General features: G+C 39.0%; 1 protein-coding gene across 2 annotated transcripts in view; it reads left to right on the forward strand.

Annotated features, from left to right (window-relative positions):
* Positions 1 to 27,975, forward strand: part of LOC127430716 (pyruvate carboxylase, mitochondrial-like) — a 174,187-nt gene that overhangs the window by 82,602 nt on the left and 63,610 nt on the right. For both annotated transcript variants that reach the window (XM_051680705.1, XM_051680704.1), the window contains exon 10: positions 25,817 to 25,999. In XM_051680705.1, the coding sequence (XP_051536665.1) occupies positions 25,817 to 25,999 (183 nt within the window). The remainder of the gene's footprint in view (positions 1 to 25,816; positions 26,000 to 27,975) is intronic.

Here is a 27,975-nt window from a genome sequence, read left to right on the forward strand (position 1 = left end):
TGCCTTTTATTGTTTTGAAATATATTTTTATTCAATGCCTTTAAAATATTGAATTTACTTGGCTACAATGGCTCTTTAGATGAAGTGATGTTTCCTCCTATAAAAAAAAAATCAGTAACACTTTATTTCAGTTTCCCTGTTACACTGTAATTACCAAAGTACAGAGTACTAAATGTAATAACATGAAACAACAGCATGCACTTACATATTGTAATTATGATTGTGTAATAGACAAGTATTATTACATATGTGTAACAGGCCAGTCTTGTTACATACCTATTTGTGTAATAGGAAGATCTTGTTACAAATGTAGAACAGACACATTTTACTACAAAACATTGCTGCTTGTGCAGGCTTTGAATGGTCAAAGACTATCCCAACTGTAAAAAAAAATAAATAAATAAAAGTACTACCTAGACAGTTGCATCTCTGTGTTTGTCATTTCCACTTAAATTATTTTGAAGCAGCATGGATCTATTGTGGGTATGGGCAAAAGTCAGGTTGTGTCAAAATTGGTTTTACTGTTCAATTGTTGCATTCTGTTCCAAGTAGATGAACATTGAAATATCACATTAATGCATTTATATATATATATATATATATATATATATATATATATATATATATATATATATATATTTTACATACACACCAAGTTATGCAATCTAGACTGCCAGTGTACTTCATGTGTGACACATAGTTTTACAAGCTGTGCTTAACCTTGTGCGAACCCACTGCCTCATGCTCCCTATTTCTGATTTGCTATATGCAATGCATAATTTAAATTAATTTTAAACTCATTGCATACTGTTCAGAACATTCTAAGGAGTCATTTAAGGGTTAAATTCTGACGCACAGTCACGTGACCAAACACCATGGCGTCGATTACCGTGAACTGCTTCTATGGGCGCAGTGCCAACAAAAGTGCCTCTGTTAAGAAACCTCTTCAAATGTTTTCACTGAAACCTGTTTGGTTGTAAAGAGCAGTGTCTCTAGTTTCATTTCAACTACTGCTTTAAATATTTCGTTCATTTTTCGTGCTGATTAACATGAAGTACTCGGATGAGTGCTGTTGAGCGGTTTTCTGACAGACGTTCCAAAAACACAGTAACAAATCTGTGGGTCATTTCGCTTCATTTAATATAATTTTTTTTGTTTTGTTTATCACTGTAGAATATGGTTCTATTCATTAACATTAGTCAATGCATTCCTACATATTTACTGTGCATTTTCACATTGGGAATAAATGTATTCATGCAAAAGCTGAAAATGTTTGCTTTCAGAGGCCTTATATGGAGTTAGGATGAAAATAAGGTGCATTTCGAACTGTTCTGAGACCAGTGCAGACAGACAGCACATTGGAGGTTAAGTCATTCACTAAATAGGGAGCAAGGGTGCATCCTATAGCTTTCTGTGCAGCTAAGTGCATTCACTCCTAAAGTCTGACCAAAAGTTTTATTTTAGGTTGCAGATGATGTTTGGACCACTCCACATGTTTGGCAGACATGGGACAATGATAATCAGCACATAAATTTAGAATTTTATAATTCAACATTTTATTTTAACATGGTTGGCAGTGATTTGATGATGTTTGCCATTACTTCTATCAGAATTATTTATTCAGCTTTATAGAAAATCAGCTGTAACATCTCAATAACATGAATAATCAACACTCCTGTATACATAATAAACTATATGATGAAAAAAATATGACTTTCTATAGCTTGGTATTACTTAACATTTCACAACTTAGTCCTGCTTTGCACATATGTAGACATCAGTTTTTATGAAAACTATTTGCTCTAGACTTTTTTTTTTTTTTTTTTTTTTTGGCTTGTTTATTAGGTGGTGCTACTAACAAATCAAAAATGGAAATGAAAAATGCACACAGCAGTCACGTGGGAGTCTCAGGAGGTTAAGTTTAAATTAACTCACCAGTACACAGGTGAATACATTTAATGGCTTCATAATTAAATTAGAATTATACAATATTACATAGTATTAATCACTGTAAAATAAAATGTTATATAGATTTTACTTAAGTGGACTTCATGAGTAACTACACACCTTAACAAGCTGTGCTTAAATTTAAATTAATTCACTAGTATACAGCTCAATAGCTGTATATGCTAAGACAATATTGTGTACACAAAAGTGTATTTACCCATCCATCTGCCTGTCATTACACGGACATTAATGAACGAAACACGCACAAATGTAACCTTTATTATAACATCACTTTTGGGTTCAACCTACTAGAGCTCTTTTTTTTTTTAAACTGGAAAACATGTAAACAATTTTTTTTTCTTTTTTTTTTAATAAACAGCAACAGAATAAACTTAGTTTTGCATTCTTTGTTATAACATTGTTACTTTTTGTTGCAGCTACAGTACAGTAAGATCTAGGGCTCTAACTGTAGTTAGTTTCTTTTGAACAACTGGAAAAAACATTTGTTTTAACCTTGTTTTTATCTAAACTTGTGCTCAATAGTCAGGAGCTCTCCCTTCATTTTCAAGTCTTATTTTGTTTATGACTCCAGGAGTCATTGATTCCACACATCCATTACAAAATTCTACAGTTTTCTCCCTTTTGGGGTAGAATAGTGGGAGAATTTGGTGCTTTGAAAATGCAATAGAGCAGGGGTCTTCAACCATTTTCAGGCCAAGGACCCCTTGGTGGGTAGAGAGATGGAGCTGGGATCCCCCTTACATATTGTATACAATTGAGTGTTGCATTTTATGCCTATGAAAATGTGGATGGTAGGCTACCATATTATTGTATGTACATATTTCATGATGTTTACATTGCAAAGCCATTTAAATAATCATTAAATGCTGCCCTGCTGGTTGGTCAGGCTGGTCTTAGCTGGTTAGGATGGTCTTAGCTGGTCAGGGTGGTCTTGGCTGGCCTCCCAACCTGACAAGCTAAAAAGTGTTCAAACTCCCTCTGAAAGCAGCTAACTGACCAGCGTGGCTGGGCGACCAGCTAAAACCAGCCAAAAGCTTAAGCTGGTTTTAGCTGGTCTTTTCAGCAGGAATGTACAGCAGGGGTCTGCAACATTTTTGACATGAAGTGACATTTTTAATTTCCCCTGTAAATCCCTGTGCCAAACCTCCTCCAAAAAGAAAGAAAAAGACAGACAGATAGATACAGACAGACAAAAAAACAGATAGGCCTTGTCCATGCAGAATAAAACAACTTTAATAAGGTTACTAGTCTTCATCTCATGTGAGTGATCGATTTTATACATATATTTAAAATTACTGTTGACTTCGAGTAAACATTTGTATTGAGGAAAACAATGACTGAGTGCAACTTGAATTATGTTGATTTCAGAGTCACCGTCTTGTGTGGAACGTTAAGGACCGTGTATGCCAGCTTGATAATCTCAGCGGTAACTATTTACACCAGGCAAGTATGCTATTGTTCTGAAAGCAGGCTGTCATCTGCTCAACCACACAGTGTGACCAACGCAAAGTAGACATGTTTACTCACGCGACCCTATACTGCAGCGCTGCTGAACCTGATGTGTGTCACGCTTTGAGCGGCTCGTGAAGAGTGGTGGTCGTGTGAAGGGTTTGTCCGGGCTGCGCGCTTCTATTGACTAGCATAATTCATACTCCTGTCTTACAAATGCCACCAATGGTGGATCAAACAATAATTTGCGGACCCCCTGCGGTACCACTGCATAAAATGATCTGTACATCTTCATCTATTTCCCTGTTATTTTCCAGAACATCTCCTGCAGATTACCTTGGATAGGCGGCCTGTCATACAGCAGATATTTTGTGTCCTTGGGTAATACGTTTCTGGAGACCTCCATTTTGGTGGTTCCAGAATACCATCACCTTGCTGAAACAGTATATTTCAATCTGCCCCTGAAATGAAATTGAAAGTTTTCCATTTAGTGAGTGTTGAAATGTACATCCTCTCTGCCTCCCTCCCTTCTTTTCCTGACAGGAGGCCCAATAGTCAGTTTTAGACTTAAACAGTGATTGGCATTTTATTCCTAATTAAATATGCTCCGAAATCAGTCTATTTGTGGAGGCAATGAAATCTTTATTTCTGGCACATCCCAAGTTTTCTTTATGTTCTTTACTTTTTCTTCCACTTATTTCTTCTTTCCCCAGAGCTCCTATCTCTATTTCAACTTACACACTCCTCCTCTCCTTGTTTTCCCTTTTTTTCATCTTCTATTACTGATTTCTCCCTCCTCTTGCCATGTCTATTGATGTGTGCACTTTCTAATTTTCAATTTTGTTTTACCCTTTCTGTCTGGTTTTCTTCCCTCTCCTTTCTCAAGCAGGCATTTCTGTTTTCATGCAGTCTGTTCCATTCTGCTGCTTTTCTGTTCTGTTTATTTTAACATCTGTTGTTTTTTTATTTTTTTATTTTGAGACTCTGCATATCCTTGTATTTGCAATTTTTCATTTTTTTTCTTCAGATTATTTTTTTTTTATTATTGATTCACATAAATGAACACAGAAGTACAAAATATATATACACAGAATCAATCTTAACCCCCACCATCCCCCCCTCCCAATCCCACCTTGGCCCCAACAACATCCCAGTGGTCGCAAATGATATAGACACACATACGCACAAAAAAATAAAAATAAATAAATAAAAATAAGAAATATAATAATAATAATCACCCATCCATAAATGACATATACCCACCCCATTTCTCCATGAACATGCTGTGCTTCCCCATTCTTCTAAATGACCCCTCCTCAAAGGCCGCCACCCTTCCCATCTCCGAGCACAACTCCTGAAAAGAGGGTGCTCCAGCCGACCTCCAGTCCCTTAACATTATCTGCCTGGTGATCATGACACTGGTTAAGACCCAACTCTTTATGTGTCTATTTTCAATATCGATGACCGCCCCATTGCCCAAAATACAGAGTCTGGGGCAAAATGATACCCGAGTGCCTAATACATCGCACACCAGACTCTGAACCTTTAACCAAAATTCCCTGGATCTCAACGCACCCCCAAAGACATGGGTTATGTCTCCATCCTCTGATTGGCATCGCCAGCAGGTGGGCGTGTCTTTAAGACCAAGCCTGTACAAACTAGAGGGGGTCCAATAGAACCGATGTAAAATCTTGAATTGCATAAGGCGCACCATTGCGTCTCTAGTTGCAGTCTTGACATTTTTTAGAATCCTAGCCCATTCTCCCTCCTCCAATTCCAAGTTTAAATCTTTCTCCCATAATCTCTTGAGAGTGGTTGAGGCTCCGTCCCCCAGACTCTGAATTAACAGGGAGTAATACACTGATGCCTCATGACCTTTTCCAAAAGCAGTAATCACCTCTCTCATAGTATCTGCCGCTTTAGGGGGGTGTATGCTGTTCCCAAAAATAGTACAGAGCAAGTGGCGCAGCTGTGGTTACCTAAAAATTTGAGATCTTGGGATCCCATAATGTTGAACCAAATATTCAAAGGATCTCAACACACTACTCTCATATAGGTCACCGAGTGTAGTAACCCCCCTCACAATCCACTCTGACCAGCAGAAAGGGGACTTATTAATATGTTGTTTGGGGTTCAGCCATAAGCTTGAGGCAACATTTAGATAAATACCCGAATTAAACACACTGGACACTTTTGTCCATATGAGTGCAAATGCGAGATAAAGGGGTGTAATTTAACTTTTATATTACTTTTATATATTGATAGAAAGGCTTTGCAATGGCAAAATAGGGGCAAGAACTTCCTATTCAATACAAAACTAGGGAGGGGCTCTTTCAGGTGGAAGCGACCAATGAGCCAAATGCACCAAAACCAAACGCATAATAATAAAACAAAGTCTTGGGTAGGGCTAGCCCACCTTTGTCAATCGGCCTATGTAACTTACTGAAATGTAATCTAGGACACTTAACATTCCAAATGAAAAACTTCGCTATGCTCTCAAATTGCTTTAAGTAAGAGAGGGGGACATCTATAGGGAGTGACTGTAGCAGGTAGTTGAATTTTGGAATACAGTTCATTTTAATAACATTAACCTTCCCAATAATCGATAAATGTAATGAAGCCCACCTGCACACATCGCTCAAACCTTTTTATTAAAGGGTCAAAATTAACACTAACTAAATCAGACAATTTTGCTGGGAATAAAATACCCAAATGCTTAATGCCCTGTTTGGGCCACTGGAAGGCGCCCGGCTGGAAGGCTGTTACTGGGCAGTATGCTGTCAGAGCCAAAGCTTCATATTTAGACCAATTGACTTTGTGAACTAAGAACTTAGAAAAGGAATTAATAATTCTGTAGAGGCAAGGCATAGATCATAGAAAGCAGAAGCTTTTGCACCATACCTCCCGCCATCACCCCTGGAAAATCATCCTCCTTTCTTATCGTGGCTGCTAATGGTTCTAGGGCAAGACAGAACAATAATGGGGAAAGAGGGTAACCCTGCCAGGTGCTCCTATCCAGAGTAAAATAATCTGAAATTAATTCATTCGTTTGTACCGCCGCTACAGGGTGTTTATAAAGTAACTTAATCCATCCAATAAACGTACTCCCAAAACCATAAATTTCCAAAATCTTAAAGATAATCCCATTCTACCATATCAAACGCCTTTTCGGCATCAAGTGAGATGGCAGCGACCGGAGTATGATCATTCGCCACTGACCATGTGATATTGATGAAATGCCTAATGTTATCAGAAGAGCTGCAGTCCCGAATAAAATCCACCTGATCTATATGTATAAGAGATGTCATAACTTAATCGATTAACCAAAGTTTTTGACAAGAATTTAACATCTAGCTGGATCAGGGAAATTGGATGGTAACTCTTACACTCGCTTGGATCTTTGTCCTTTTTAAGAATCAGACTGATCCGGGCTTGTCATGGTTTGTGGAAGCTTTCCATTCTTTAATGATTCCGTATAAACTCAGAAAAAATTCAGCGGCAAAGCCATCTGGCCCGGAGCCTTGCCTGTAGGCAGGGCCTTATTTACCTCATCAAGCTTCTCCAAGGTTATCTCAGAATCAAGCGAATTTTTTTGTTCAGTCGTCAATTTAGGGAGTTCTAGAGGTTCCACAAAGTTTCTAATATCTTCATCAGTAGACGAAGACGTGGAACTATAAAGATCAAGGTAAAACTCTTAAAGCATTATTAATATCAATGGCTGAGGTAAATATTTCACCACCATGGTATGGTAGAAAAAGACTCTCTCTGCTTTATATATCTAGCCAAAAGTTTTCCTGCTTTCCCCTGACTCAAAGTATGACTGTCTTGCCCTGAATAACCAAAACTCCACTTTCCGCGACAGAATAGTATTATATCTGTGTTTCAATCGCGTTAATTCTCTGAGGCCATCAGACGACATTCGCCGCTTCAGCTCTGCCTCGGTACTTTTAATATTACCTTCCAACTCCATGAGTTCTCATGCTTTGGATTATTTGATGAATGAGGCATACTTTATGATCTGACCCCTTAGAACCACCTTAAGTGCCTCCCAAGCCATGCCCACAGAAGATACTGAGGACTGGTTGGTCTCCATATAGACACTGATTTCAGCCTTTAACATTTATTGGAAATCAGGATTTTGCAAAAGTGAATAATTAAAGCGCCAAATATATTATTTCCTTTTCTCCATATGTGGCAACACCTCTAAACTCACTAGGGCGTGATCTGAGACTAAGATGTTTCCAATTGAGCAGTCAACAACAGATGAAATGAGGGACTTGGATATAAAAAAAAAAAATCTATTCTAGAATAAATCTTATGGACTGATGAAAAAAAAAATGTATAGTCCCTACCAGATGGGTTCAAAAATCTCCAAATATCTGCAAGACTTTTTACACCTCCTGAGAAGCATCAGTGTTGCTCTAGGGGACTTACACACTTTTGCTTCACTATGATCAAGGACTGAATCCATCAATAGATTAAAGTCTCCTCCTAATATTATATCATGAGGGGTGCCAGCAGCATGCAACATCCTTTCAAGATCTTTAAAAAAGCCCTGATCATCAGCGTTAGGTGTGTAAATATTAGCCATAATCAACCTTTGCCCCTGAATTTCAGCTAAAATAATAATGATTCTTCCTAATTTATCTTTACTCTATTTGAGACATTTGAATTGTAGATGATTACTTATCAATGTAATGACTCCCCTGCTCTTACTTGAGCCAGCACTAAAGAAAAAATGTCCACCCCATATCTTCCCCAAATTTTCAGCTTCCTGTGGGGAAAGATGCGTTTCTTGAAGAAACACTATCATATTTCTTAGGTTATTTCTTTTCAAAAACATTTCTTCTTTTTTCTACCCATTCACATTCCACATGGAGACAGTCCACTCATATTAACATTTGACATTTTGACATATTAGAAAAAATAGATTGTGTATCAAAAACAAGATTATAAAGACCACATTCCCCATTAGTGCAAAAATCAAACCCCGATTCCTTGAATCAATCACGTTTCTCTCATCGAATTCACAAAGTCTGGGAACAAGAAAATGCTGTGGTTTTCCCAAGAAAGCCTTCCTTTGCTCCTCGACTCACGTAACACAAGGTCTTTATCGGATGATCTCAAAAATTTGGCCAGAATTGATAGGGGCCTGTCTCCCTCAGTGGATCTGCGAGCTCGCTCGATTTCCAGTTTATGGCCTCTTATGTCGAGCAGACTCTGAAAGAGCCCGTCTAGGAATTTCACCATATCTTGACCTTCTTCATGCTCAGGAATTCAGACAATTCAGACTTTGTTTCGCTGATTACGATTCTCTAAATCTTCCAACATTTCCAGATGCATTCCATGTCTGTCTTGGTCGCTAGCAGATTAGCAGCTGATTACCTCTCCGATGACTCCAGATAATCGATCTGCCTTTCGATGTCCGACAATCTTGTAACCAACTCAGAGAATTTCGCCTCCATCACCGTAATCATTCTATGTATTACAGCAAGATCCTCCAGGTCCGCTACAACCTTCGTCAGCGTTACAGACATGCTCGACAGTTGCCGTTGAATTTCTCCCGCCGCACCATCCAAACCAAGTCCTTGGTTTGCGGCCCTGTCAGAGGTATCAGCTAGAGCACGTAAGTGTCTTTTAATATCTCCAGAGCCCGAGGATTTTGAATTCTTAGCCATGTTGACTTCATAGAACAGTTATATAACAGGGTGTATCAAATCTCACCGGTTTATGACAAAAAAAATAAATAAAAACTAGCAAAGTGCGCAAAGCTTGCCGTTTACATGTCCGACCTCCGCATGGATGCGACCATCATTTTTCATCATTTTCATTGCTGGAATAAATTCCTGTTCCTCATTCTCTAGTGTATTTTGGTTCAGTCTGGGTGTAAAGGACTGTTTTTATGGGTGATGTCAGTGGGTAATATGTAGGTTCTAAGACTCTTTCACAAATCATACATGCAAAATGTATACTCAATATGAATATATTTGATGTTCAGCCCTCTCCTGCTAATTTAGGTGGTCAGAGTCGTCAACCTTTGACTACTGACCCTCTCTCATCTGGTCTTGCTAAACTGTATTTTTGCTTTCTACATCTAACTCTTTACTAACTGCTTTAAAGGGAAAATTCACCCAAAAATGAAACTTCTGTCATTATTTACTCACCTTCATATTTTTTCAAACCCATATGACTTTCTATCTTCAGAGGAACACAGATGAGATGTTTGGCTGAATGACAGCCTCAGTCACCATTCACTTTCATTGCATAATTTTTCCATTCAGTGAAAGTCAACTGTGATAAAGGCTAACATTCTGCCTAACATCTCCTTATGGATTTAAAATAACATGAGTGCGAGAAAATGACATTGTTCATTTTTGGGAGAACTATCCCTTTAATGTTGTTTGCTATGTGTTCACCAGTAGTGTACATTTATTTACACTGTATGTGCCCTCTGCCCTGCCTTCTTGTGACTCCTGAGATCAGATAGATAATCTCTCTTTATCTGTTTTCTTCTCTAACTTTCTCTTTCTTCTTTCCTGTCCCTGCCCCACACCTCTTTAGTCCTCTGTTTGTTTGTGTTCTACTTGTTGTTAATTAGGCTAATTAGTGGTGCTTGCTAAGGCAGGCATCACTGTTGCTATTGCCTATATTTATGGTTCGGGCTTTGAACAAAGTATTTAACTTTGGCATCTAACTTGTCCCTTACCATTTGGACATTAATGATATCTCAAATTATGAAGCTTGTTGAGGACACGTGTGTTTAAGTTTCTAATAAGTAGACTTTTCACTTGGTGGATGATTAAATGGTTAAAAGGAAGGAAGGGCCTAAACCATATAGGGGCCACTGAGCAACCACCTACTGAAACAATGACTTAGCAACCACCCAGAACACCCTAGCAACATGCTAAAAACCTTTTTTTTCCCCCGCAGAAAATGTAAAGATCTTTTATGTGCTCCCTGTGTGTCTCTGCCTCACTGCAAAGCATTTTTTTGAGTTTACTCAAATTCAAGAAAATTAATTCTACCAATTTAGCAATTCAAGTTGGATTGTAAGTTCCATGAACTCAATACAATAAGTTAATCAAACTCAAAAATGTTAATGATTAAGTTAAATAAACTTGCATTAAGCACAGTTGTCCATAATTTTCAATATTCTTAAAAGTAATATAACAAGCTATTCTTTATTAAGCATATCCACGTTTCTACATAAGATCATGTGTCAGCCCCACCAAGGTACAAAATAGTTGGCCCAACTTGAAAGGTGGCATAGGTATCAAGTTTTCAAACTTTTTAGAAGTTGTCAGCTTAATAACTAAAGAAACTTAACCCTATCACCCTGATGGTGAATTAACAAAACAGCATTAAAAACACTCACATGAACCTAAAACATATATTAATTAAAAACATATTATTTACATGTCCTCATTAGCTGGCATGCTTTGACCAAACAAATTTTAATTCAAGCACAAGGGATTGTGGGTATTGCCTTCAGACACAATGCTTCTCCAATGGGCATGCTCAGTAGCAGATGCAACAATATGAAGTTCAGAGTGCTTAGCCTTTCAAGGTTCCCACAGATTTTGACCCATGAATTTTCAAGACCTTTTAAATTCCTGATATTTTGTGCTTTTCCATGTCCATGGGAGAAGATTATTTTACCACAAATGGTCTACTCAGAACTGAGCATCAGTGATCAAACTGGGCATGCTCAAAAGCCTGTATTTTCTAAATTCACCACCAAACTTAATATTGTATGTGCTCACTGTATTAACAATTAAGTTGCTGTGAATTAAATGGCATAATAGTTGATTTTATTGATTTGTTTTAATTTATCTCAGTTTTTCCTACATTAGATAGTTCAATGAACTTTTAGTTTCAGAACTTTTCTAATTTCAATTTGAGTTTATCTGACAAAATTGAAGTTGGATTTTTAACCATGCTGCTGAAAAAAAAATAGGTTAAACCAGCATAATGTGGTTAACTGGTGTCCTAACTTGCCCAAGCTTGTTTGCCTGATCTGTTTTGATGGTTTTGGAGGGGTTTTGGACACTTTTCTGTCAGTCAGACTGGGAGAACAGCCGGCTGACCAACTAAACTCCAGCTTGCTTGGCTTGGCTTGGCTGGGAGTACAACTAAACCAGCTGGACACTAGTTTGGCTAGACTGGGAAACTAGCTAGACCAGCTAAATACTTTGCAACAAAACTTAGCGTGGCCAGATTGGCAGACCAGCTAAACCAGCTTAACACCAGCTTGGCTAGCCTGGGAGACCAGGTATACCATCTTAACATCAGTTTGGTTAAGTTCGGAGACAAGCTAGACCAGCTTAGCTTGGCCAGACTGGCAGACCAGTTAAACTAGCACAACAGCAACTTGGCTAGGATGGGAGACCAACTAAACCAATTTAACAGTAGCTTGGCTGGGCTGGAAGACCAGGCAGGCCATCTTAACATCAGTTTGGCCAGGTTTGGAGGTGAGCTAGACCAGCTTAAACCACCAAAGTCTGGTTTAAGATGGTGTTTTCAGTTGGGCTGTCCCACCTGACTGCCTCTTTGATAAAAACATTTTTCTCTCAAAACACGTCAGCGCAGTGTGTGAGACCGCGTGGAGATGTGAAAAAGTGTATACTTAAGCGTGATCTTGCCAGACTCTGTCCGTGACTGCGTCTAAGTGTGTGTGCACTTGGATTTGCTGGACCTGTATCCACAGGGTTCTTTGTTGCATCTTTATTTCATGACGTCTGTAAATGTATAATTATGACGCTGTTAAGAAGCTGCCAGCGCTCCTGATGCTTTCGCCTGAGGACGTGTCCACGGCGTGAACTGTGTGTTGTACATTCTCGTGATGGAGAGGTGACGGAGAAGAGGGATGGTGTCTTTCCCTGATGCCCTAATTGCTCTGTGGCAGTCACAGCTGGTTTGGGTTGTTGCCATGTCACTGTGACTTGTTTGGTCTGTGAAAGCTTGAGAGAATCAGGGGCCAATTTTGTGTTGTGAGGGAGAAGCCGGACGCAGTCAAACCAAACACACAAATAAAAAGCCCATTCACAGCCGAAAGGGTCATAAATGTGAGTGGCATGGAGTGGAGGATTCCTCTTCCAAGCTCAAAGAATTCTGTAATAACTCCACTCCAACCCTATTCCAGGTTTTCAATTTCTTCACATTTTTATTTTTCCTTGCTTGCTTTCCGCTCACTGCTGAGAGAAAACTTGCTCCGAATTTGTTCCATAGCTTACATTTAGATTTGTATTTTATGTATATAATTTGAAAGGAATAGTTCAGCTAAAAATGAAAATTGTTATCATTTACTCACCCTCATGTCATTGCAGATCTGTATAACTTTCTTATGCAGAACACAAAAGAAAATATTTGAATGAATATAATGATCTATTCAGTACAATGACAGTTGATGTTGGCACAGTTTAAAGCTCAAAACAGCCCCCAAAAGTATCATAAAAGTAGTCCTTGCACCTTGAACATTACATTATTAGTCTTAAGGCATACAATAGGTTTTGGTGAGAGAGTAAGTACTTTTTCAGTAAATATCTTGACATCCATTGTTCATTCATGAGAACTATGAGAGAAGCTCACTCACCGTGGCTTAAGTGTTCTGCATCAGTAAGAAAGTCATATGGATTTTGATTGACAGTGGGGTGATAAAATTATAACAGCATTTTTATTTTCAAGTTAACTTTTCTTATATGTTATGCTCATGATGGAGTGGTATCAGAGCAATCTTCAAGCGAGGCAAAACACAGATGATTCTACTTTCAAAAAACCTGCTCCCCATTCCAGGCAAAAGAAGGCAAATGCACTCCACACGCTGCACTGCTCAAATACTCTGCTATACATGTAAAGAAATGCCACAAAGCTCATCCTGATTAACCAAAATGTTTAAGATTCTTGTTAATGTAACAAAACTCCCTCTGTATGTTCTCCAGATTCGACTCCATGTGGGTGATCCACAAGCTCACACACACTATCAGAAATCACATCCATTTTTCACTTGTTCTTCGACATTACATCCAGTTAAGCCTCTAACTTAAGAGAAATATTGATCCCTCGTGAGTGAAGCGGGGCAGCCTTCTGCACTGTGTGAGGCTGCTTTGAGTAAGTACTCTTTAGTCATACCTAGGAGGCCCTTGAGGTCATGACCCTCTCAAAAGTCTGTGCTTCCTTCAGAAAGCCCAGGAGCGCTTACAGATGAGGCTGACAAGACCATGTGATGTATTTTTCAGCACGATGAAGCTCACACATGCTCCTTTTGGACTCAAAGTGTTGATGTGTTTTTGCTTGGCCCCAAGTTGGGGGATTCCGGCTAGTGAGACAGACAGAACACTGGTTGCAGTAGAACGTCAAACTGAATTTTGTATCTGTCTAATCTGGGTTTACAGTGTTATGAAATTGGCTGCAGGGGCACAGTGGGAAATGGCATGCTGGGAAGTCGATTGCTTGCAATAGGTTTTAGAAAGTCATTAAAGATATTTTCTATCAGACTCACAAGTATACTCTTACAAAAAAAACAAAAAAAAAACATGTTTATCGTAAAGTTCCACAACAAGGATTTGTTTATTATGCATGCAATTTCTTTTGTCTATATGTTAGGCTACATAGTGTAAATAGTGACCTCAATAAGTATTTGGACAATCGTGGACACTTAAGTCACAATGTATTAATTTTATTGCATTAGCAACAAAATCATATTATATATATAATGCTTTTTAAAAATGTGTGTTTATTAGCATTTATAGACTAGCCCCATCAACCATGTTTTTTCCACTTTTTGTTTTTTTTAAATGGATGAGGAACAAGTTGAAATTTTTTTTATGTGGAAATTAACATTATGCCAGAAATGCTGTTAATTGAGCTTAAATTGCATTGAACCCGAAACACTCGTTTAAGCCACACAAAATTCACGAATGCCTTTGCATGTGTTCAGTTACTTTTTGGTGGCACTGCATGTGGTCCACTGTTTGCCACTGAATTTACATCTTCATTTAGCACATGTTTTAAAGCTTTGCATATAAGGAAAGAATGGTGTGCATTTTGAATCCATGCAGGGTAGCCAAATGCTTTTAATGGGTGATTTCAAATTGTTTTAGTAGCTCTAGAGGAATCGTACAAATAGATTTTGTTTCAACAGGCTTCTTAGCAACAATTAGTGTTTGCCTTGCACTGGGACGTTGGGCAGACCCCGGGACAGACATGTGCGAGTTAAACACAGCTGAGTGGAGAGGCTAATACAAACTCTGGGTAAATAGATCTAAGGCTGCTGGGGAAACGGGAGGTGATGTGACCTACTTAAGAGAGAGGGGATGCTGTGGAAACACGAGAAAGAAGGGGTGGGCAGGAAAAGACCAGATTGGCAGGTGGCCATTTTAAGGTTTGCCCAGTTGCTATAGAGATTCCAGGGCGACATTAACGCACATGGCTTGCTGCACAGATTTTGTCCTGTTTATTTATATGCATGTATGCACCTGTCCTATGATGCACCCACTCTCCCAGATCATGACATTTCACACCTCTGATTGGTTCATTCTCCAGATGGAGTGATATACACGCACCCGAGCACACAAACATGCACACCTGCTCAACGATGAGCAGAAGCCTGTGGCATTACTCACTGTAACGTGGAAATGTCACTGCACACTTGCACACAAAAGCACATCTACAGCACACACAAAGACCGCATTTACCCTGATAGATTTCTCTCACTTGCCAACCAATGCCCTTTATCCAGGTCATGTCCTCTAGGCCTGTCTCAACTCGAATTCTCCACCATATGCCACTTACAGGGACATACAGACTGCTTACCTTTTGGCTAAAGTCACTTTTTTTTTTTTTTTTTTTTTTTTTTAAGTTAATTTGCCTAAATTGTTTGGTTAACTTTTATATATTTTACTTAATTATATTTATTTTAAATATATTTTATATATTTCTAACTGAAGCTATACTCCTCGTGGAAAACCTTCCTACTATCTTACCTTTTCTTTTTTTCTTCTTTTTTACAATTCATGAGTTTGCATCACTGCTCTTAGAATGATACTAAAGAATTTGCCAAGCTTTGTGTCTTATGTATCCCACAGCCCCATAAGTAATGCTCAAGAAAAGCCATTGTCACACTAGCAGACTCCAAACAACTCCATTTTAGCCGAGGGTGTCACACATGCAGATTGTTTTGCTAAGATCTTGCTCTCTTCAGTCAGAGGAATGACACACTTGCCAATACAAAATGGTGGAGGGGTGACAGATATACCTACTTAATGCAACTCTTTCTCTCTCTCTCTCTCTCTCTGACTCCATGTCAAGTGGAACTCACCAAAAAAACAACATGAGTACCGCATGAGCATAAACAATTACAATTACAATTATTTGAGTGATCAAGGTCATTTTCAGACCTGTAGCTTACTTGATTTGTTCCGAAACAGAGGTTAAAATAGTTGTAATGTTGATTTTTTTTTTTCTTCATGGTTTGGTTCGCTTTCACATGGTTATATTTTAAAACAAACCAAAACTGTAACATTTCCATTGTGGTTATTTTTACCCATCAGTTGTTACCTTTTGCATTATTTCAGCATTGAAAAGTACCTGTTCTCATGGTCACGGAGCGCTCTCCCTGTCGCACCCACACACAACCACTTGCACACACATAGACACAGAAAGAGTGAAGCCACGTTTTTAACCATCAAAAACATGCTGACACCTTCCTATTTGTGTCCTTTCTGCCGCTATCCACAAGAGTGAGGTGATCATGAAGATTGACCTATATCTAATATAGCTGCCAAAGGGCTATATCCGTATTTTTATGATGAATACAGCAATGAGATGACCTGCAGATTTCTTCTCTGTCCAGGTGGTCTCTGACCAATTGTTTTGGTGCAGATCCAAGTGTGATATCCATGTTTGTATATGCAGGGCTCCAGACTAAAAAAAATGACTAAAGAGCCATTGAGTCCTAAACTGAAACATTTAGGAGCCAAATGGCTGTTTTAATTGCCACATCACAGAATTGCTCAATTTAGATTGTTGTTCAAAAACAAGACATAAAGCCAAAGAAAAGACAGCTGATAGCTCTATACATTCTGTATAGTTGAGTGCACAAATTTGCATTCCAATTTTGTCAAGTTTTCACACCCCTTTCAGAATTTATACAGATATGAGGTAGAGAGTATATATATATATATATATATATATATATATATATATATATTAGTACTGCCCTTCAGAATCTACATAACAGGTATTTACATAAAGTATAATATGCATATAGTAGTGTGTTGCCTTCTTGAGCATCATTGAATGTTTGTACCTTGTGTAATAGTTGTGTATGAGTACCTCGATGGCCCTGAGTATTAAAAGCTGGATCTCGCATCACAAATAAATACATTTTATATATATGTGTGTGTATGTATGTATGTGTATATATATATATATATATTAGTCTTTCTTTACTGTGACTAGATGGCCCAGACACAAAGACTACAAGAGTGCAAACTGAATGAAATCTCAGATGCAGTTTATTGTGCCACTCCAATCCCAATCAATACATAACACAGGACTTTTAATTATAAACAAGCCCGAAATACACACAGGACTACTATTTTGAAATGTCTGCACTCCCAGTTGTGAACTCACTGATGGCTGATTCGCTGAGAAAGTGACTCTAATTCAAACCATTAACCTGAGCTCCTGAGTTCAAACGAGCTCTTGTCAGGTGATTCATTATAAAGATCCGGTTCAAAAGACTAATTTGTTCACGATTTGGACATCATGGCTCGCGCTGTGTTTGTTGTTGTGTGCAGCCAGTGAGCTCATATCATCAACAGAAAGGGTGAAAAGCGGCACGAGATACACTGGCGCTCTAAAGATGTATTCAGTAACTCGCAAGATATCTGACGAAACCGCATATGAAAGCACACATCCTGACTGTCGCCAGTGGTGACTAGATTTTAAATGATTGTCGCAATCATTTATTTTTGGTCGCATTTGCAACCACAGTCTGGAGCCCTGATATGCTTATATGAACCGAACCAAGGGAGAAAACACCAGGTTTCCGAAACAAATGCTAGGAAGTAACATACCTTGTGAAAGTGTGTGATTGTGTATCTATCCCCTCGAGGTTTGCCATAGAACACACACAGTATGTCAATATGCAGCTTTCAGTGAGTAAAGAAATTACGTAAAAAAAACAAAGACTCCGCTTGTTGTGGACCCACTTTCTGATGCCATTTTAGTGTAGGAAAAATGCTTGGTGACAGAATCACTGTGGATTACAATCAGCGTTTGTGATGATATGGAGCAGCTTGACAAGCTGATGTGGAGCAGCTTGACTACTTGTCAGTTCTTCAGTAAAAGAAGAAGCTCATTAGTCACTTGAAGAGAACACAAGAAACTGCCTTGGCGACAGAACAGATTTTTTTCAAGCAAGCTGGATTTGTTTTTTCAGTTTTGGCATTAACTCAGCAGGGAGTCCCAACGGTCAAGTGATTTAGTCAAGTGAACGACCTCCTGCTTTGCAGATGCTATTGCACGCTTGGTCTCTCTTTGCCTGGCCTGCAGTTATGTTAATTATACCTGAAAACCACTGGAGTAATTGGCTAGTGTGGTGCCGGCTTAAGGCCCCCTACATCGATACAGTACCAGAAATGTGTTACTTTCTATAGCACAACATTATACTGGATATCAATAAGTATTATTATTAATATTATTAAAGAGGCCATGATTCAATCACACAAAAACCATCCATTTCATGCTGTTGGTGAAAAGCAGACTCATGAAGTAACATCCTCTCCACAAGTTTTGACAGTTCTGGGGACAATCATAGAAAAACTTTTATCAGATAGCGACGTAACGGCAAATTTGTTAACAATTGAATTCCAGGAGAATGTTTAACAAATGGTTTGTTTAACAAAACAAAAGTTATTTGCAGTTTGAGACTTAAACAAAAACTTGCTTATAATTTGATTAGTGATAATGATAATAATGATTAACATTTAGAGCTGTTGGGTTTTTGTCACAAAATGTCTGGCTACCGTCTTTCGTCCTTGCGTGTTTACGCCATAAGTTTAGGTCCCGCAGCAGATATGCTACTTGCTCTGATAACATCTTTTTCTGACATTCGTTTTGTTGGACTTTCTTACTATCAGTAACTGTTGGTGTAGCTAATCAGATCTGTTCTGATATGGTGATCAGAGGCAACTATGGCTATACCGTAAACCATCAGATTCATTCACATAGAAGCTCATTGATGAAGCACAACTGACAAAAAATTTAAAAATAACCATTTTATATTTCAACCACAGATTTCTATGGAGAGCCCAGAATTCCATTGTGTGGCTTTAATCTTTTGATAGTTCTAATATTTGTATTAGTTGTCATATCTGTTTTATTGCTTTTAACAAAGCACCAATCTTTCCAAGTACCTCCTGGAACATTAAGTAACTGCTGAGGTATGTGTACCCTCTGGTTGGGAATAACTGCTCTTCTTTATGCATTAAATACCAGCCAGAAGGCATCCAACTTTTGAGATCCAAACTACTTATCACACATCTTCTCTTAGATAAGACAACCTTTCAAATCATGCCTATTTTTATGAGGACTGTGTACGATCAGGTTGACGCATTTAAAGACACAATCTTCCACGCGTCACATTTCACTTCTCCTCCAAGATAAAACAGTCTGGTTAACGTTTCTAAATTATCTCTCTCCTGGGTTGCTGTGATGGTTTTCTGCCTGTTAGGGCATGCAGGGTTGCTAGGAGCTCAGAAACTGTGGGATCTTGTTCCATCTATTACTATCTCTGTCTCTTGCTTCCCTTCACCTCTGCCGAAATGTCTCTCTCTCCTGCTCTCAATCACTTTGTTCTTTTTCTTACCTGAGAGGTTCTGGAAGCAACTCTAATAAAACTCTATATTTTCTCTCTCTCTCCTCTCGGCATGGCACATACGGGTCTTTAATTGTATTTAAAGGGACAGTTCACCACAAAATAACATTTAAAATTCTGTCATAATTTATTCACCTTCATTCTTCCACGTAACATAAAAATAAATAATTTAATGAATGTCACGTCGGCCGAATTCAATACAATGGCACTACATAGTGACTCACTTTAACATTTAATAAAGCACCCTAAAGTGTCAAAAGTAGTCCATACGCCTTGTGCATCATAAGTCTCCTAAAGGCAAATGATCACTTTGTATGATGAACAGACCATAATTTAATTCAATGGCGCATTCATAATTTTTTCCCCTTTTGTGTTCCACATAACAAAGTCATAGTTGAGTAAATGATGACAGAAATGTCATTGTTGGTTGTTCTATTCCTTTAAAGATCTGATATGACTCGCAAACTCCTGGATGCGCAAGCGCCAATTTCAGCACTCACTTCAGCCCTGCTCCTAAAATTCTTAAATACAACCAGTGAGAAAAAAAAAAAACGGAGAAAAGGGAGCATAAGACTGACCCATGCAGAGCTCTGGCTTACTTGCCTTCTTTTTTTTATTTTTTTATTCCTTTGTGAGACTCACTTCCTCCAGAATACTTGCTGTGACCCAGATCAGTAGCGCTTCAGCAGAAATCCTGTCCTAAAGCATCCATCTGATGATGAAAAGCCAAGCGCACAGCTTTGGATCACTGCTGAGGCTGTCGTGTCTCATTTTTCTTTGACATGTCTAAGCCCAGCTTGACGGATCAGCATGGAACTCGCCAGATAACGATGTCATGATATTTCTTGTGTTTCTGCAACAACAACAACAACAAAAAATTGTGTGCAAATGAAATTAGTTTAAGTAATAGCTCAAATAGCACATTCAATGGGGAGAAAGGAATAAAATAGCCCAAAAATGAAATTGTCATTATTTTCTCACATTCATGTTGTACCAAACCTGTATGATTATTACTTTTGTGTAATCCAAAAGTTGAATTTTGAAGAAAATCTTGGCTACTCTTTTCCATAATATGTAAGTGAATGAGAACTGGGGATGTCAAGCTTCAAAACAGTAAAAAAGCACCATAAAAGTGGTCCATACAACTTTTATTGCATTATATGGAATTTATACAGAACCTGCAAAATGATTGGTGGGTAAACAAGGCATATGAAATCCAAATGTATGCAAACAGAAATGACATCCAGAATTTCTACAATGCAGTTAAAACCATATACGGCCCAAGAAATTTCTATCACTCTTCTGAAAACAGCAGATGGTATCACACTCCTGAAAGGCCAGCACAGGATTCTGTTGAGGTGGACAGAACACTTCAATGACCTTCTTAATCAGCATGCATATGTTGACCATTCCATACTTGCAGAGCTGCCTTATTACCCCACTATTCACTCTCTCATCCAGCCACCCACCTTCTTTGAAGTTCTGACAGCTGTGCGCTTCTTAAAAAACAAGTCCCCTAGTATTGACAACATCCCAGCTGAATTGCTGAAGCAGAGTGGCTACCTTTGCACAAGAAGTCTCCACCAACTTATCACAGAGGCATGGGAAAGTGAAGACATTCCCCAGCAGTGGTAGGACACCAACATCTTCACCATCTACAAGAACAATGGTGAGATATCCATCTGCGGCAACAGTAGGGGAATGTCTCTTCTTGCTGTTGAAAGAAAAGTCCTATCAAAGGTTCTGCTACAGAAGCTGATCAAGAATATCACTGAATCAGTGCTCCCTGAGTCACAGTGTGGTTTTCGAAGGAACAGGAGTATGGTTGACGTGAACTTCACCACACGGCAGCTTCAAGAAAAGTGCAGCAAACAACATCAGGACCTCTTTATGGCCTTCATTGACCTCTCCAAAGCATTTGACACTGTGAACAGGGAGCTCCTTTGGAATGTACTAGTTAAATTTGGTTGTCCAACCAAGTTTGTTAGCATCATTCAATCTTTCCACGATGGGATGATGGCTTGTGGGACAATTGGAGGACAACATTCTGATTCTTTCCCTGTACATACAGGTGTGAAACAAGGTTGTGTGATGGCTCCTGTCCTCTTCAACATCTTTCTCTTATGCGTCACCCATCTTTTCCATAAAGGGCTGGAGGACAGCAGCGGTGTTGCAGTGAACTTCAGACTAGATGGGAGTTTAATATCAGGAGGTTCCAGGCAGTCACCAAGTTGTCTAGAGAATGGGTCCTAGAGCTTCAGTATGCTAATGACTGTGCTCTTGTGGCTCACTCTCCACAAGACCTTCAGTCTGTCCTTGCCATAGTTGTTAAGGCCTATAGTAAGGTTGGATTGTCTATTAACACCACTAAAACAGAGGTGGTCTGCCAGTGGAGCTCTGGAACACCGCAGACACTTCTGGTCTTCACAATCAACAATGATCAGCTCACAATAGTTCCATCTTTCAAATACCTGGGCAGTATCCTCTCACAGCATTGCAGCATTGACCACAAAATACATAACCGAATCAAACTTGCATCAGCCTCCTTCGGGAGACTCGGGTGTCAGGTCTTCCAAAACAAGAACCTCTACCTCCATATAAAAAGGTTGCCGTATATCAAGCAGTGTGCATATCCAGCCTGCTGTACAGTTATGAAGCTTGGGTTACCTACAGTCGCCATATGTAGTCTCTTGAACGGTTCCACATAGGATGCCTGCAGCATATTCTGGGCCTCACCTGGCATGATCGTGTACCTCACACTTGCAAAGACTAACTGCAGAAGTATGGAGGCCATGATTACCCAACGTCAGTTACGGTGGCTTGGTCATGTAATCAGGATGCCACAAAATCCCAAAAAACAAAAAAAGACTGGCTTGCAGACTGCTCTGCTGTGAATTGCAGCATGGCCGTCGCTCAGCAGGTGGGCAGAAGAAACTGTATAAAGACCAGATAAAGGCTTCACTGAAAAAGTGTAAGATCAGACCAGATGACCTGGAAAACACTGCTGCTGACCACAACACCTGGCAGCAGATTACGTGGGATGGGACTCACAGACTGGAAGAGGATAAGACAGAAGGAACACATCCATGGAAACTGTTACCACCACAACTGTTTATACATGTCCCACTTGCAGTAAAATGTGCGGCTCTAGGATCGGACTGTTCAGCCATCAGAGAACCCACTGATGAAGAAAAAAAGTAGACGTCATCATTGGATAATGATGGACAAATGAAAAGATTGCATTATATTCCAAGTCTTCCAAAGCCACATGATAGCCTTGTTTAAATGAATATTCCAGCTTCAATACAAGTTGAGCTCAATCGACAGCATTTGTAGCCTAATGTTGATTACCACAATTTATTTTGACTCGTCCCTCCTTTTCTTTAAAAAAATAAATAAAATAAAATAAAAATCAAGGTTTCAGTGAGGCACTTACAATGGAAGTGAATGGGGGCCAATTTTTGAATGTTAAAATACTCGCTGTTTCAAATGTATAGCTACAAGACATAAAGGATATGCATGTAAACATGATTTTAATGTGATAAAATCACTTACTAACCTTTTCTGTGTAAACTTAAAGCCAATTTTACAATTTTGTTACCATGACAATGTAATGTCAACAAACCCTAAAACCCTACAATGACTAAAAATGACAATTTAAACAACTTGACAGCTCAAATAATACACAAGTTTTAACAGAAGAATTTAACAGAATAATGTAAGTGCTTTTATAAAATTATAAGCTTCACATTTCTGTTTAAACCCTCCAAAAATTGGCCCACACTCACTTTCATTGTAAGTGCCTCACTGTAAGCCAGATTTTTGCTTTTTTTGCTTCTCCCCTTTTCTCCCCAATTTGGAATGCCCAATTCCCAATGTGCTCTAGGTCCTCGTGGTGGCGTAGTGACTCGCCTCAATTTGGGTGGCAGAGGATAAATCTCAGTTGCCTTTGTGTCTGAGTCTGTCAGTCCACACATCATGTGGCTTGTTGAGCTCGTTACCGCAGAGACCTAGTGCATGTGGAGGCTTCACGCTGTTCTCCACGGCATCCACGCACAACACACCATGTGCCCCACCGAGAGCGAGAACAACATTATAGCGACTATGAGGAGGTTAACCCAACGTGACTCTACCCTCCCTAGCAACCGGGCCAATTGGTTGCTTAGGAAGCCTGATTGGAGTCACTCAGCATGCCCTGGATTCGAACTTGCGACTCCAGGTGTGGTAATCAGTGAATTTACTTGCTGAGCTACCCAGGCCCCCAGATTTTTGCTTTTTTAAAGAAAAGGAGAGACGAGGAGTTGCCTCTGCATCTGAGACCGTCAACCCGTGCATCTTATCACGTGGCTTGTTGAGCACGTTGCCACGGAGACATAGCGTGTGTGGATGCTTCACGCCATCCACCTCGGCAACCACGCTCAACTCCCCACGCGCCCCACTGAGAACGAACTACATTATAGCGACCACAAGGAGGTTACCCCATGTGAGTCTACCCTCCCTAGCAACTGGGCCAATTTGGTTGCTTAGGAGAGGAGTCACTCAGCACGCCCTGGGATTCGAACTAGCGAACTCCAGAGGTGGTGGCCAGCGTCTTTACCACTGAGCTACCCAGGCCCCCCTAGCCAGGATATTCTTAAAAAAATTCACATTTTGTGTTACACGGTAGAAAGTCATACAGGTTTGGAACAACATGAGAGTTAGTAGATAATTGCAGAATTTTCATTTTTTGAATGAATTATTCTTTTACAGCTAATCTCAAATAATAATAATAATAATAATAATAATAATAAAAAATTTGCTTGCTTTCTATCTATGGTGATATTTAAGCTGTGAATAACAGTGAAATCATGCCTTATCTCTCTGATGCTTATCTCTCTGGGTGGCAGAAACCGTTAACAGCGTAAAATCAAATTTCCACTCAATTTGAGTGATATGAAATTACTCTCTTGGATTGCCATGACGATGCTTGTATAATCTCTGGTGGATTTGTTGTTCATTAGCATGTTTTATGTCGGCAGCGCGATCGACCTTTAGCAATCTTAGCCATCACCCAGAGCCAACTGTAATGAAGCCAAGGCCTCTATGGCTATTGCAATCCTCACCCACCCTTACAATACATCCGTTGTTGTCTGTCTCTGCTGCGCACATCAATATTACTGTGCTGATGATTGTAATGTGGATGCCAGAGGCTGAGACGAAGCACAATTGCAACAGTAAATGACTGCTGCCATTTGGCTTCAACGTGAGTGTTTTTGAGTGTGTTTGTGTGTCACTGTTTTTTTTCCTCAATTTGTTCTTATTGCTGGCACACTCCCCTGAGGTGCTTGTGTCAGTGTTTACTGTATTTTTGCAGGATGTTTGCCGAGTTCAAGTGGCAGCTCTCTGAGAAATGTTAGATTTTAAAGTGTTGTTGTTTTTTGTTGTTGTTGTTGTTGTTATTGTTGTTTTAACCTCCTGTGCTGGTAAGTGACTGAGGGCTAACTCTTGCGCCTCACCCTGAAGAGCTGTTTTGTTAAATCGCTCAACGGCTTCTTTCAACACTGCATTCAGACCATTCAATACAGATGACATGTTCTGAGATTGTGAAATCATGCTCAACAGTTTAACAGGCAATTTGACACGTTCATTCACTAGGATGCCTGCGAATATCTGCATGCAGATTTCTGTGGAATTTAAAGGAATATTCTGGGTTCAATACACGTTAAGCTCAATTAACAGCATTTGTGGCATAATGTTGACTACTACAAAAATTAATTTTGACTCGTCTTTCCTTTAAAAAAAAAAAAAAAAAGCAGAATTCAGGGTTACAGTGAGGCATTTACAATGGAGGTGAATGGGGCCAATCCATAAACGTTAAAATACTCACTGTTGGGGGCCTGGGTAGCTCAGTGGTAAAATACGCTGTCTACCACCCCTGGAGTTTTTGGCATTTTTTAGAGAAAAGGTGCCAGTCAAATACATTTTGTGGTAATCAACATTATACCACAAATGCTGTCAATTGATCTTAACTTGTATTGAGCCTGGAATATTCCTATAACTGCACAAAGTTCAACACATCTGCCGCCCATTGCGTGTTTGTTCATTAAATATTGACGTTATTTTGATGATGTTTCCAGAAATAGTGTGGTATATGTAACAGAAAACGCATGAAAACTAGTATGATAATGGCAGGTGTAAAGGGGGCCTTTAACATATTTCACCATAACTGAATATATTCTGCAGAATTCTGCAGGTTTTCCAACACAGTCAGTGTAAAAAAAAAAAAAAAAAAAAAAGGTGATAAAGGTGTACAAATGATCTTTTTTGGCTTACCTGCAGACCACCCTCAGGGTGCCATTGTGTGGTCCTCCCTTTTAATTTTTCCCCAATTGAAAATAAGGCTGTAGTCTATGTGCCATTTTTAAATACAGATTTTCTGAAATCTCTGTAATTTGGTTGATTGAAGTCTAGTCCATCAGACACATTAGTTGAGATCTGTCTAATGTGTATTCTAACCATCATTCTCTTTTCTCTGGACAGGTCTTCCGGAGTGGAGAGGGCATGGGCATAAGGCTGGACAGTGCCTCTGCCTTCCAGGGTGCTATCATCTCTCCTCATTATGACTCACTTCTGGTTAAAGTCATTGCCAGTGGAAAGGATCTGCCAGCTGCCTCTGCCAAAATGAGCCGAGCATTAGCTGAGTTCCGTGTCCGTGGAGTCAAGGTAAGAGGTGCTAGAGGATCAGCGGAAAAATTTGAATGTTCAGAGAATTTGTCATTATTACAAAATAGTTTGTGTTGTATCTTTTTTTTGTTAATGTTTTTTAGCTTGCTCACTGGGATTTTAAGGAAATAAGATCTAGTTAACTTGCTACATAATTGCATCAAACAGTACTCTGAATTTCTTTCAAAAAGAAGCCACTAACCTGGCAAATGTTTGGCAAATCCACTGTTATTTCATCTTCAAAACCACTCGGTTTATCAACCTGGTATCTTTTAAACTTGACTTAATAAAAAGACCAGTCGGTTTTTACTCATGGAAGTTGTATAAGGTCAGCCAATTAGATTTTAATTTGCCAGATCGAGAAAGAGTTTCTCAGTTTTGTGTGCAACATGCTTCATATGGTCAGCAAACAGTGGGCGGTCCACGGCCTTGTCATTTCAGGCTGATACTAGATATAGTTCAATGCCGAGACCTTTCTGAACAGTAGTGCCTGCGTAATTGATCCGAAGCAGCAAAACTGTGATCACCCGAGACCTTTGAAAATCGCTTCAGTTGCACTTTGAAGGGCTCTGCTGTGGAACTGAGCTGAGATTATGTCTGTCATTATTCTAGTATACTGGTCAAATAGATTTTTAGAGCAAATGCTTTAGTCAAGGAATATCAAAACGCAAAATGCTGAAAGTGGCTTCCTCAGAAAATGCGAGACTGGAACACGGCAAAAATGTAATGACAGCCTGAGACAGAGTAAGTAATCAAATGAGAAGTGCGGTTTATTTCCGTGACGGAACCTATAGATTCCTTTCTCCCCATTGAATGTGCTGTTTTTGAAACACATCTGAACACCAGGCACTTCACTGTCTTGCTGGCTGCCGTCTGAGCCGGTGATCAGATCTTGAGTGCGCTGGAGCTAAAAATATTCCATTTAGAAGATCTTGAGTTTTTTTTTTTTTTTTCTTCATCTCTCACACATAAATCTGAACATGCTGGATGAGGCACATCAGCCCATAGACAGTAATACACACACATAATATGGTATTTATCAGCATAATGTGATCTGAGTTTGAGCGAATGCACTAATGGCGCTCTCGGAAAAAGGGTGCAGACCTCACGCTTTCTGATGTGCCGTTTTAGAAGGAAGGGAGAGCTGCAGATAGGAGAAGCTGTCAGGGAGTGTTTGCACTTAATCAGCCTGAATAAATGATTGTGTTTACATAAATACCATAAGGGAAGGAACTTTCCTGTAAGTATCTTTAGAAATTCATTATGGTGGCCCTGTTAAGAGAGTCTGTCCTGGTTTTTGCCAGTGTTAAGAAAGAGTGGCATGACAGGGAACAGATGCTTCCTGTAACAGATCATCTGTCACCATGTAACAAATTGTATTATTATTTTTTTGGTTCCTGGGTAGTAAGTGTTATTTCCTAATTGCTTATGCCTCAAAAGTATAGAAAATGGCTTTTGTGACCAGGACAGTGATATTTTGAAATTTACCTATTTTTCAGAACATTCCAGATAGATTCAGTGCTGAGTAAACTTGGAGTAACTTCTAGAACTTTCCAGTAATATATATAATTATATATTAATATGATTATAAATTGTATAATTGACAAGGGATAGTTAATCAAAAAATGAAAATTATGTTAAAATTATATTTACATGTACTTCCAAACCCAAGACTTTTTTTTTTTTCGTGCTCAGTCTCAGTCACCATTCACTTTCATTGCATCTTTTCCCCATACAAAGAACACAAAAATATTTTAGCCTACTTTTAAGATTTATGCATTTCAATTTCATAACAAAATTTAATCAAATTGAATAGAGTAATCTTTAACAAAAATGTAATTAATAAAACTTGAATAAAGTTGTATTAATTTAATTTTGTTAAAGATTATGCAATTCAGTTTGGAGTTTTGTTATGAAATTTAAATGCGTAAATCTTAAAAATAGGCTAAAATATGTTTTGAGTGAAAGTGAATGGT

Source organism: Myxocyprinus asiaticus, chromosome 40 (assembly GCF_019703515.2).
Source record: "Myxocyprinus asiaticus isolate MX2 ecotype Aquarium Trade chromosome 40, UBuf_Myxa_2, whole genome shotgun sequence".
NCBI classification, from domain to species: Eukaryota; Metazoa; Chordata; class Actinopteri; order Cypriniformes; family Catostomidae; genus Myxocyprinus; species Myxocyprinus asiaticus.